This window comes from Balaenoptera borealis (assembly GCF_965194805.1).
Source record: "Balaenoptera borealis genome assembly, chromosome: 8".
NCBI lineage: Eukaryota > Metazoa > Chordata > Mammalia > Artiodactyla > Balaenopteridae > Balaenoptera > Balaenoptera borealis.
This window is the reverse complement of record NC_138865.1, coordinates 34,925,802-34,939,587: the sequence shown is the minus strand read 5'-3', so window position 1 is coordinate 34,939,587 and position 13,786 is coordinate 34,925,802. Positions and strand designations below refer to the sequence as shown.

The following is a 13,786-nucleotide window of genomic DNA, read 5'->3' as shown; positions in this document are numbered from 1 at the left end:
GGCAGCACTAGCCCCAGGACACCCTGGGGCTCCACAGCCAGCCACCTAAAGACCCAGTCCCACCCACCAGTGGCCAGTAGCCTCCGCAAAAGACAGAACTGGAGGCCAACCTAGCCTACCAGACCACCCACAGTAATCAGCCTGCCATGACAGAAGAGCCTGCACAGTCCACATGGGGGCACTCCTAGAGCATATATCTTTGTTGACCAGAGGGGAGTACACTTCTGGGATACATAGGACATCTCCCACAAAAGACCACTTCTCCAAGATCAGGAAATGTAACCATCCTACCAGATACATAGAAATAAAAACAGTAAATTAGGCACAATAAGGCAACAGAGGAATATGTTCCAAATGAAGGAACAAGATAAAACCCCAGAAAAAGAACTAAGTGAAGTGGAAATAAGCAATCTATCTGATAAAGAGTTCAAGGTAATGATCAGAAAGATGCTCAAAGAACTCAGGAGAAGAATGGTGTAAGATGAACGGAGTGAGAAGTTAGAAGTTTTTTAAAAAAGAGTTAGAAAATATAAAGAACCAAACAGCGCTAAAGAATACAATGACTGTAATAAAAATACAGTAGAAGGAATCAGTAGATTAGATGATACATAAAAATGTATCAGCAAACTGGATGACATAGTAGTGGAAATTACTGAAGCTTAACAGAAAAAAGAAAAAAGAATTTTTAAAAATGAGAACAGTTTAAGAGACCTCTGTGACATCAAGAATACTAACATTAGCATCACAAGGGTCACAGCAGGAGAAGAGAAAGAGAAGGGAACAGAGAAGATATTTGAAGACATCATAAGGGCTGAAAACTTCCCTAACCTGGGAAAGGAAACAGATATCCAGGTCCAGGAAGCACAGAGAGTCCCAAACATGATCAACACAAAGAAGACCACACCAAGACACATTGTAATTAAAATAGTAAAAATAAAGAGAGAATATTAAAAGCCACAAAGGAAAAGCAACAGTTACATAGAAGGGGACTCCCAAAAGACTAACAGCTGACTTTTCAGCAGAAACTCTGCAGCCCAGAAGAGAGTGGCACAGTGTATTGAAAGTGAAGAAAGGGAAAAACCTACAATGAAGAATACTCTACCTGGCAAGGTTTTCATTCAGATTTGAAGGTGAGAAAAAAGGTTTTACAGACAAGCAAAAGCTAAGAGTTCAGCACCATGAAACCAGCTTTACAAGAACTGTTAAAGGGACTTCTTCCCTAGGCAGAAAAGAAAAGGCCACAAATAGAAATATGAAAAGTACGAAAGGAAAAAATCTCATCAGTAAAGTCAAACATACAGCAAAGGTAGTAAATAAACCACATATAAAGCTAGGAGGAAGGTTAAAAAACAAAAGTAGTAAAATCATCTATATCCACAATAAGCAGTTAAGGGATAAACAGAACAAAAAGATGCAAATTATAATGTCAAAAACAGTAAATATGAAGGGTGGGGAGTAAAAATACAGGATTGTTAAAATGTGTTCAAACTTAATAGATCATTAACTTAAAACAATCATGTATATATAGAGATTGCTATATATAAACCTCATGGTAACAACAAACCAAAAACCTATAATAGATATGTTCACACAAAAGAAAAAGGAATCAAAATATAACACTAAAGATAGTCATCAAATCACAAGGAAAGCAAGAAAAAGAAGTAGAAAGGAACAAAAAAGAACTACAAAAACAACTCAATTACAATTAACAAAATGGCAAAAAGAACATACATATCAATAATTACTATAAATGTAAATGGATTAAATGCTCCAATCAAAACACATAGAGTGGCTGAATGGATATAAAAACAAACCCAGTATATATGCTGCCTACAAGAGACTCATTTCAGATCTAAAGACACATACAGGGAATTCCTTGGTGGGCCAGTGGTTAGGGCTCAGCACTTTCACTGCCATGGGCCTAGGTTCAATCCCTGGTTGGGGAACTAGGATCCCACAAGCCACGCAGTGCAGAAAAATTAATTAATGAATTAAAGACACATACAGACTGAAAGTGAGGGAATGAAAAAAGATATTCCATGCAAATGGAAATCAAAAGAAAGCCAGGGTACAAAACATACATCAGAAAAAATACACAACGTTGTAAAACAACTATACCCCAATTTAAAAAAAAGAAAAAATACACTTTAAAACAGAGACTGTAATAAGAGAAAAAGTAGGACATTATATAATAATCAAGGGATCAATCCAAGAAGAAGATATAGCTATTGTAAATACATGTGCACCTTACATAGGAGCACATACGTACATAAATATTAACAGACACAAAGCAGAAATTGACAGTAACACAATAATAGTAGGGGAACTTAACAACACACTTACATCAATGGACAGGCCATCCAGACAGAAAATCAATAAGGAAACACAGGCCTTAAATGATACAGTAGGACAGATGAATTTAATAGGTATATATAGAACATTCCCTCCCAAAGCAGCAAAATACACATTCTTTTCAACTGCACATGGAACATTCTTCAGGATAGATTACATGCTAGGCCACAAAACAAGTCTCAGGAAATTTAAGAAGACTGAAGTCATAGTAAGCATATTTTCCAACCACAACTCTATAAGACTAGTTATCAACAAGAAAAAACTGCAAAAACCACAAACAAGTGGAGGCTAAACAATATGCCACTAAACAACCAGCGGGTCACTGAAGAAATCAAAAACTGCCTGGAGACAAATGAACACAAAAACAGAATGATGCATAATCTACGGGACACAACAAAAAACAGTTCTAAGGGTGAAGTTTATAGTGATACAAGCCTACCTCAGGAAACAAGAAAAATCTCAAATAAACAATCTAACCTTACACCTAAGGAACTGAAAAAAGAGAACAACCAAAACCCAAAGTTAGTATAATGAAAGAAATAATAAAGATCAGAGCAGACATAAATGAAATAGAGACTAAAAAATTAAAATAACAACAGAAAAGATCAATGAAAGTAAGATCTGTTTCTTTCAAAAGATAAACAAAATTGATAAACCTTTAGCCACACTCATCAAGAAAATAAGAGAGAGAACCCAAATCAATAAAATCAGACATGAAAAAGGAAAAGTTACAACCAACACCTCAGAAATACAAAGGATCATAAGATATTACTATGAACAATTATATGCCAATAAAATTAACAACCAAGAAGAATTGGACAAATTACTAGAAATGTACAATCTCCCAAGACTGAACCAGGAAGAAATAGAAAATGTAAACAGACCAATTTTCATAATGAAGTTGAATCAGTAATCAAAAAATTCCCAACATCGCCCAAAACAATAGAAATAAAAGCAAAAATAAATAAATGGGACCTAATCAAATTTATAAGGTTTTGCACAGCAAAGGAAACCATAAACAAAACAAAAAGACAAAGACAACCTATGAACTGGGAGAAAATATTTGCAAACAATGCAACCAATAAGGGCTTAATTTCCAAAATACACAAACAGCTCATATAACTCAATAACAAAAAAAACAGCCCAATCAAAAAATAGGCAGAAGACCTAAATAGACATTTCTCCAAAGAAGACATACAGATGGCCAAAGATGCTCAACATCACTAATTATTAGAGAAATGCAAATCAAAACTACAATGAGGTATCACCTCACACCAATCAGAATGGCCATCATTAAAAAGTCTACAAATAATAAATACTGGACAGGGTGTGGAGAAAAGGGAACCCACCTACACAGTTGGTAGGAATGTAAATTGGTGCAGCCACTATGGAAAACAGTATGGATGGTCTTTAAAAAACTAAAAATAGAGTTACCCTATGATCCAGCAATTCCACTCATGGGCATATATCTGGAGAAAACTTTAATTTGAAAAGATACATACATCCCAATGTTCATAGTCATCACTACTTACAATAGCCAAGATATGGAAGCACCTAAATGTCTATTGACAGATGAATAGGTAAAGAGGATGTGGTATATATGTGTGTGTGTGTGTGTGTGTGTGTGTGTGTGTATAACTCAGCCAAAAAAAAAGAAATAATGCCATCTGCAGCAACATGAATGGACCTACAGATTATCCTACTAAGAGAAGTAAGTCAGACAGAGAAAGACAAATACCATATGATATCACTTACATGTGGAATCTTAAAAAAATGGAAAAAATGAACTTATTCACAAAATAAAATAGACTCACAGATGTAGAAAACAAACTTATGGTTACCAAAGGGGATAGCAAGGGGGAGGGAGATAAATTAGGAGTTTGGGATTAGCAGGTACAAACTACTATATGTAAAATAGATAAATAATAAGGTCCTACTGTATAGCACAGGGAACTATATTCAATATCTTGTGATAAACCATAATGGAGAAGACTATGAAAAAGAATATATATATGTATATGTGTATATATATATATATATATATATATATATAAAACTGAATACATATGTATAAAACTGAATCACTTTGCTGTATACCAGAAATTAACACAACATTGTAAATCAACTATACTTCAATAAAATTTTTTTTAATTAAAAAATAAAAACTCCCAATAAACAAAGGTCCAGGACAAGATGGCTTCACAAGTGAATTCTACCAAACATTTAGAGAATTAACACCTATCCTTCTCCAACTATTCCAAAAAAAATTTCAGAGGAAGGAGCACTTCCAAACTCATTCTGAGGCCAGCATCACTCTGATACCAAAACCAGACAAAGATATCACACAAAAAAAGAAAATTACAGGCTAATATCACTGATGAACATAGATGCAAAATGTCTCAACAAAATATTAGCAAATTCAACAATACATTAAAAAGATTATACAATCATGATCAAGTGGGATTTATCCCGGGGATGCTAGGATGGTTCAATATCCACAAATCAATCAATGTGATATACCATATTAACAAATTCAAGAATAAAAATCATATAATCGTCTCAATAGATGTGGAAAAGGCTTTTGACAAAACTTAACATCCATTTATGATAAAACCTCTCAACAAAGTGGCTATAAAGGGAACATACCTCAACATAATAAAGGCCATATATGACAAGCCCACAGCTAACATCATACTCAATGAGGAAAAGCTGAAAGCATTTCCTCTAAGATCAGAACAAGAAAAGGATGCCCATTCTCATCACTTTTATTCAACATATTAGTGGAAGTCCTAGCCACAGCAATCAGATAAGAAAAAGAATCAAAAGGAATCCAAGTTGGAAAGGATGAAGTAAAACTATCACTGTTTGCAGATGACATGATACTATACATAGCAAATTCTAAAGAGATCCAAGCAAACCACTAGAACTCACCAATGAATTCAGTAAAGTTTCAGGATACAAAATTAATATACAGAAACCTGTTGTATTTCTATACACTAGCAACAAACTATCAGAAAGATAAATTAGGAAAACAATCCCATTTACCATCACATCAAAAAAATAAATAAAATACCTTTTAACTAAGGTATTTCTGTACTCAGAAAACTATAGGACACTGATGAAAGAAATTGAAGATGACACAAAGAGATGGAAAGATATAACATGCTCATGGATTGGAAGAATTAATATTGTTAAAATGACCATACTACCCAAACAATCTACAGAGTCAATGCAATCCCTATCAAAATACCAATGGCATTTTTTCAAAGAAGTAGAACAAATAATTCTAAAATTTTCATGGAAACACAAAAGATCTTGAATAGCCAAAACAATTTTGAAAAAGAAGAACAAAGCTAGAAGTATCATGCTACCTAATTTCAAACTATACTATAAAGCTACTATAATCAAAACAACATGATACTGTCACAAAAACAGACACATAGATCAATGGAACAGAATAGAGAACTGAGAAATGAACTGACACTTATATGTGCAATAAATCTACAACAAAGGAGAAAAGAATATACAATGAGGAAAAGACAGCCTCTTCAATAAATGGAGTTGGCAAAACTGGACAGCTACATGAAAAGAATCAAACTGGACTACTTTCTCACACCAGGCACAAAATTAAATTCAAAGTGTATTAAAGACTTAAATGTAAGACTTGAAACCATAAAATTTCTAGGAGAAAATATAGGCAATATGCCCTTTGACATCAGTCTTAATAATATTTTTGCATATATCTCCTTAGGCAAGGGAAACAAAAGCAAAAATAAACAAATGGGACTACATCAAACTAAAAAGTTTTGCACAGCTAAGGAAACTATCAACAAAGCAAAAAGGTCACCTACTGAATGGGAGAAGATAGTTCCAAAAGATTTATCTGTTAAGGGGTTGACATCCAAAATACACAAAGAACACATACAACTTGACATCAAAGAAACAAACAACTTGATTTAAAAATGGGCAGAAGCCAGGACATGGAAACAACCTAAATGCCTCAACAGAGGAATGGATAAAGAAGATGTGGTACATTTATACAATGGAATATTACTCAACCATATAAAAGAATGAAATAATGCCATTTGCAGCAACCTGGATGGACCTAGAGATTGTCATACTGAGTGAAGTCAGTCAGAGAAAGATAAATATCATAGGATATCCCTTATATGTGGAATCTAAAGAAATGGTACAAATGAACCTATTTACAAAACAGAAGTTGAGTCACAGGCATAAAAAAAAAAAACTTGTGGTTACCAGGGGGGATAATAAGGGGAGGAATAAATTGGGAGATTGGAAATATACACACTACTATATATAGAATAGATAACTAATGAGAACCTACTGAATAGCACAGGGAACCCTATTCAGTACTCTGTAATGACCTATATGGGAATAGGATCTAAAAAAGAGTGGATATATGTGTGTGTATAACTGACTCACTTTGCTGTACAACAGAAACTAACACAACATTGTAAACAGCTATACTCCAATAAAAAATTAATTAATAAAAAATAAAAATTTTTAAATTAAAAAGAAAAAAATGGGCAGAGGATTCAAATAGACATTTTCCCAAAGAAGACATATAGATGTCCAACAGGCACATGAAAAGATGCTCAACATCACCAATCATCAGGGAAATGCAAATCAAAACCACAATGAGATAGCACCTCACACTTGTCAGAATGACTATTATGAAAAAAACAAGTAACAAGAGCTGACAAGGATGTGGAGAAAAGGGAACACTCATATGCTATAGAAAACAGTATGGAGAGTCCTGAAAAAATTAAAAATAGAACTACCAAACCATCCAGCCATTCCATTCCTAGGTATTTATCTAAAGAAAATGAAAACACTAATTTGAAAAGATATATGCACCCTTATGTTCATTGCAGTACCATTTACAGTAATCAAGATATGGTAGCAACCCAAGTGCTCATCAATAGATGAATGGATAAAGAAGATGTGATATATATATAATGTAATTTATAATTAATTGTAATAATTTGTATAGTAATAATTAGTATATGTAATAATTTATATATAATATATATAATATTACCCAGCCATAAAAAAGAATGAAATTTTGCTATTTGTGGCAACATAGGTGGACCTAAAGGGAATTATGCTAAGTAAAATAAGTCAGACAGGAAGACATATACTGTATGATTTCACTTATATGTGGAATCTAAAAAACAAAACAAATGAACAAACATAACAAAACATAAACATAGATCCAGAGAACAAACAAGTGGTTGCCAGAGGGGAGGATGGTGGGGGGAGGAGAGAAATAGAGGAGGGAGATTAAGAGGTACAAACTTACAGTTGCAAAATAATTGAGTCACAGGCATGAAATGTACAGTGTGGGGAATATAGTCCATAATTATGTAATATCTTTGCATGGGTGAGAAATCAAATTTAGACTTATCATGGTGATCATGTTAAAATGTACAGAAGTATCTAATCACTATGTTGTGTAACAGGAACTAACATAAAATTGTAAGTCAATTATTCTTCAAAAACAAACAAACACATAGCAAAAGAGATCAGATTTGTGGTCACCAAAGATGAGGGTATGGCATGGGTCCTTGGGGGAGTGGGAAGTGAATGAAGGCAGTCAAAAGGTACAAACTTCCAGTTAAAAGATAAAAAGGTACTAGGGAAGCAGTGTACAACATGATAAATATGGTTAACACTGTTGTATATTATATATGAAAGTTGTTAAGAGAGTAAATCCTAAGAGGTCTCATCAAACGAAAAAAAATTTTTTATTTCCTTAATTTTGTATCCATGTGAGATGATGAATGTTCACCAAACTTATTATGGTCATCATTTCATGTAAGTCAAATCATTTTGATGTACACCTTAAACTTATAGAATGCTGTATGTCAATTATATCTCAATAAAACTGGAAGAAAAAAATTCTTTTAAAGAGTTAATGAATGGAAATGAGTCATAGCAAGGTGTAAATTATTATCATGGAGTATTTGCTTTGAAAAGGAGGGGAAGCCTCAAGTTGAGGCACAAATGCCTATTGCTTTTCAGGCAAGAGGCACAGGCCTTGGAAGGTTCTTGCCCTCAAATTACACTTGTGTCCTATAAGGCAGGTCCAGGCCCCCAGAAGTAATCATCTTGTCCACAGTGTGATCCGGTTAATCCAACATTCCTCAATCTACCTACAAAACAACAGAAGTTCAACTAGAGGAAAACTTGAGCCTTGTGGGCAGCTTGAACCTTCAGATTTTTGCAGTCCTCTGAGGTATCCCAAAGCAGGAAACTAAAGATGGTTTCTGGGAACCAAAGTAGAGCTCTTCATCCACTGGCCAAGTCTATGAATCAATGCAACATCTTCTTCAAGAACTTCATTTTTCTCCCAGACAGAGCTTTTTTTATTTCACAGCAAAATCAAGCCCTTCCATTAGCTTTGTCTTGAACTAAATGTTTTGGCTTACTGAAGTCAGCCATAAATAAAATAAACTGAAATCCCAGGTCCCCAGAAAATGTTCTAAAAGGCCCCCTCTCCCATCCCCATCTTTATCTACCTTCTCCCAACCTGGAGGTGCCATGTAGAAGGAAACAGAAAATGTTTGGCATCAGACAAAAGTGGACTTAAACCCTTGCATCACCTTTACCAGTCAGGTGGTCTTGGGCCCTCTGATCCATCTGAGCTTCATCTGATCTGATCCAGCTCTGAGCTTTGGTTTCCTCAATGTAAAAGGGGAGCCAAATGTCCTGTCTCACAAGATGTTTAGGAGAATTAAATGAGGTAACTATGAAGCCCCAAGTTCCACACGGATTCTTAGGTAGAGGCTCCAGTCCCACCTCAACTACTGCCCCAAAACTCCTTGAGGGTAGAGAGCATCCTGTCTTTGCCTCACCTCTTTGAAATGGAAGACTTGCTTGTTTACTGGTTGATTCTACTTGATTACCCATAACTTTAGATTCAACGATCTTTCTAAACCCTGGCAAATTCAAAATTGGTTTTAATGGTTTTAATGATTTATGTGTTTTCCTTTGTTTTCTCTTTTGCTTCACCAGGCACAAAGACTTTTTCCTACTGTTTTTGGCATCTGTTTACCAGTAGAGATTAGAATTTGTTACATAAGAAATCAAAGAGAAAAGAAAAAAAAAATTCAACTTTTGACATCTAGAATTGGATTACAGTATGTATGTAGCAAGACAATAGTCTTGCAAGCCATGCTATTGTCTCAAGAAAACATTTTCTAAATGCTAATGGATTCCATTTAAAACATCAATATCCTGGAGGACTAAAAGTTCTGCTAAGGGGAGGAGAGGATGTCTTATCCACTGGAGCTACCTAAATCCCTCTGAGATGGACAGGATGTGACCCTGGGAAAGCATACAAAAAGCCTGTACTTTTTCTGCCCTGGATATGGTGGGAGGTACAAGAGAGAAAGAGGAAGACGTGGCCAGATGTGTGTCCTCTGATGTGTGTCCTCTGAGCTTACGCAGGAGGGCTGGGGGCCTGGGGTGAAGGATAGGAAAGTGTGATAAATAAGTAATGGTAGCAAAGGAGGGTTTATTGCCTCCACTCTGCTGGAGTGCAGCCACAGAATATTATCTCAGTGTGGCGAGGTAAGTGCTGAGATTTGGTTTTCCAGCATCCCTCAGGTTCAAATTGGTGCTGATGCAGAGTAGAGAGCCAGAGGGCCTCTGTGAACCAAAGCTGCAGATGGACAGCTGGCCTCTGGCTGGATGAGGGAGGTAGCAGAGATTCAGGCATGTTCAGCCATCAGTAGCTGGGGAATGCATTGGCCTAGCCAAAAGGACAGAAGCAGTCATCCCCACAACCCCACAGACATAAACCAGCAAGGTGAGCAACCAACAGATTGATTAGGGACACCAGCCACACACACTTAAGGACCAGCAGGAGATCATAGGGACTCTTTCCCCAGTGTCATTTTAGCCAGAAGAAGGGACACTCAGGCAAGACTGAACATTTTTCTCTAAATAATGGACAGCATATTTCCTAAATGGACAGTTTAGATTATCAGATCAAACTAAGTTTAGACTCATTAGACATTCTACTAATTTGTTTTCGTGCCACGCAGCAAGTAGTGGTCTGAAGAAAAACCAGATCAGCAATAGGCAAAATAAAGATCTTATATTCTTTCTGCTTGTCCACTTGGCACTGTGTGTTCAAATGGTGATTCTGCACATTGTTGAGATTCTACAGTAAAAGTAGCAAGTAATCAGCTAAGGCAATTCAGTATCTCTTGCCAGAGTCTCAGTACTGAGTCCCAGGAGACAGCTGAATGCTTTGGGAGGATTTAGTGCATTGACCCATGAATCTCTCTAGCATCAGAGAGAGACAGAGAGAAATAAAGAAGCCTAATTCCCATGGTAGAAAAACATATGAGGCAGAGGAGAAAGTTGACATATGAAGGGAAAGTCAAAGATCTGTCTAAAATTCTTTGGTGACGCTGGAAACAGAACTACCCTGACACTGTTTGTTTGTTTTCAGTATTAGTGTGAAACTCAAGTCTACCTTTGTTTCATGTTTGTGTTTTTTCCTAAAAGTAGCCCAGGGATGGTAAGAACTCCTCGTGCCATATACTTCAGACTTTATTTCCACGTTTGATGAAGTCCGTGGTGTACAGGAACCAGATTGTACTTTCTCACGAGAGCCAATTGTGAGCTCTCCTCCTGAATTCATGTGCAGTGACCACACACTGGTAGCTTAACATCAGTCATGGAAATCAGCAAACGCTACAAATCAAGGTGTTTTGTTTTATTTTTGGTTTTTTCCTGCATAGTTAAACATTTACTGGCACAGAGGGCCAAGGATATCGACAGCTCCTACAGGGAAGCACCCTGTGTTTTGGCCTGACCTTCACAAAGCTCTGGGAGCTGCCTTACTTTCTGAGGGCAGAGGTGAGGCAGTCAAGGGTGAGATTTGCCAACTTCAGAGTTATCTATAGGCTGGGCACCCAGTGCTTCAGCTTCTCCTTCCCCTTGCTAGATACGCCTTTTCACAGGCTGGATTACCTTCAGGAGCATACCTCTGGCATCACTATCCTTGCGTGACAGAGAAGGGCTGAAAGCTCCAACAGCAAGGAAGAGCTGGCTAAGCCCTGCTAGGGCCCCCTGCTTGTCTGTCCTCCCTTGCTTCAAGAAAGGAGAAGTTATCAATTACCAAGATTTCATGGGCGAGGCAGCCACAGGTTTCGTCTCCAATCGTGACATAATTCAGTGATTCTTTAACAAACTCATCAGCAGTCTTGGTTATCATGTTGGTATTTAGATACTTTGTCATTGGGGTTGAAACAGCATACGGGGTGAGCACCTACAATGGGAAATAAAGACCGTAACACAGGAGCAATCTGCCCAGCCCTGAGAAACTAATACCCATTTTACCATCCCTTCATGTTCCAACTCTGTTCCCCCCCTAAAAAGTCTCAGGATACTATATGATAAGAGAACAGTTAAAGGTATAGAACGAGCACAGAGCTGGGAATCAGAAAGGCCAGTTTCTGGCTTAACGTGGCAACTAACTCAAGATGAGGCCTTAGCCACACAACACCAAGTGGTTCAAATGCACACAGGGTGAATGAGGAGCTCTGTCTTAGAGCATGTTCCCCAACTTAGAAAGTGAAAATGCAGGACACCCAGTTATATTTGAAGACAAACAATGGAAAAATTTTCAGTTTAATTATATCCCAAGTATTGCATGGGATGTACTTATTCTCAAAAGATTATTTGTTATCTGAAATTCAAATTTAACTGGATGTCCTGTGTTTTATCTGGCAACCCTATCACAGAAGTTTATTTCTAACACATATAACCAAATTGGAGCACTTTCAAGTACTTTAGATTCCCACTTTCACACTTCGGTTAGGAGCCGGGAGTGGCACATACCTCATAATCTTTCCTGTCATGGTAAGAAAAATAAACAACAGAAGACTGTACCCTGAAAACCCAATACCATGTTTCCACTGGTGGTCTCACCACCTTGTGGCCTGGCATGAGGCTTCATAATGGGGTTTCTTACTTTATTCCCAGACACAGAGACCTTGGCATCTTTAGGGAAAAAAAAATATCCATGCTTGTTTTCTTTTTCTTCACATCACCTTTGAAATTTTTGTCACATCACTTTTTTTTTCCTCATCACACTTGAAATTACGTTGTTTCATAATTTAATCCAATATATGTCAGTCAATTCAATTCAATTGGTTCTCATGGAAATGAATGCGGTTATTAATTTGCATAACATTTTTCTTCCAAAGATCTCAAAGTGTATTCTTAGAAAAATATAAGACGCTTGCATTTTCAAACCCAGTTTTCAGATAGGGAAATAATAAAAAGTGTTTCCATTCTTACAGTGAGTTTTGGTTGACAAAACACCTTTATGTATAAAACAAGGGCTCAATAAATATTGGTTAAATTTGCATACTTATTTATTCATTAGATCGTCACAGTAACCCAGAGAAGCAGCTATTATAAACCCCTTTTTACAGATGGGGAAACAAGCTCACAGAGTTTAAGCAGGCTGTCCAAAACACTCAGATAATAAATGGCAGCAGCACTGGGATTTGAAAATCAAACCCAAGAGTACAGTACATACTTCCTCAGGAATTTTACAAATACTTACTGAGCACCAATTACATGCGTGTTTGGAGAGACCAGTTGGTTTTCAGAATGTCACAGTGTCTTTTCCAGGACTTGGAGCAGCTCCAAGGCTTCTGCATGAGGGAAGGGGCTCCCTCCCCCTTCCTCACCTCCTCTCACACCTTCTGCCCCGCAGAACCCACTAACTTAGCAGCTACAGCATCTCTGGCCCACAACTATCAAGATCGAGATGATGCTAAGACTTGATACTCAACACTAATATTTAGTGTTGTTCACCAAATATTTCTAGTTCTTCTTTCTTCCAGACACATGATAGAATTGCACTTCCTGGGTCCCTATGGTTGGGTGGGACCATGTGACCAGACCTGACCAATGAGTATGAGCAAAAGTGACATGTGACTTTTCTGAGCCAGAGCCCTTAATTATCTTTATTCTTTTTTTTTTTTTTTTTTTTTTTGGCTCCATTGGGTCTTTGTTGCTGTGCACAGGCTTTCGCTAGTTGCAGCGAACGGGGGCTATTCTTCATTGCAGTGCACGGGCTTCTCATTGCGGTGGCTTCTCTTTGTTGTGGAGCATGGGCTCTAGGTGCGTGGGCTTCAGTAGTTGCAGCATGCGGGCTTCAGTAGTTGTGGCTCGTGGGCTCTAAAGTACAGGCTCAGTAGTTGTCAGAGCCCCTAATTATCAAAGCAAGTCTCTTGAACTCCTACCACTTTTTCTTTGACATGTCAACTGACAATATCCAAGATGGCGGCTGCTCCATCAGCCTGGGTCCCTGCGTCACTACAGTGAGCTAATCCCCTCTGACAGTTCACAGTGAATGTGTAGCATGAATGAGAAATAAATC

General features: G+C 37.1%; 1 protein-coding gene across 1 annotated transcript in view; it reads right to left on the bottom strand.

The window, feature by feature from the left end:
* Positions 1 to 13,786, bottom strand: part of HSD17B3 (hydroxysteroid 17-beta dehydrogenase 3) — a 233,399-nt gene that overhangs the window by 14,206 nt on the left and 205,407 nt on the right. The window contains exon 11 of the mRNA XM_082401269.1: positions 11,510 to 11,659. Coding sequence (XP_082257395.1) covers positions 11,510 to 11,659 — 150 coding nt within the window. The remainder of the gene's footprint in view (positions 1 to 11,509; positions 11,660 to 13,786) is intronic.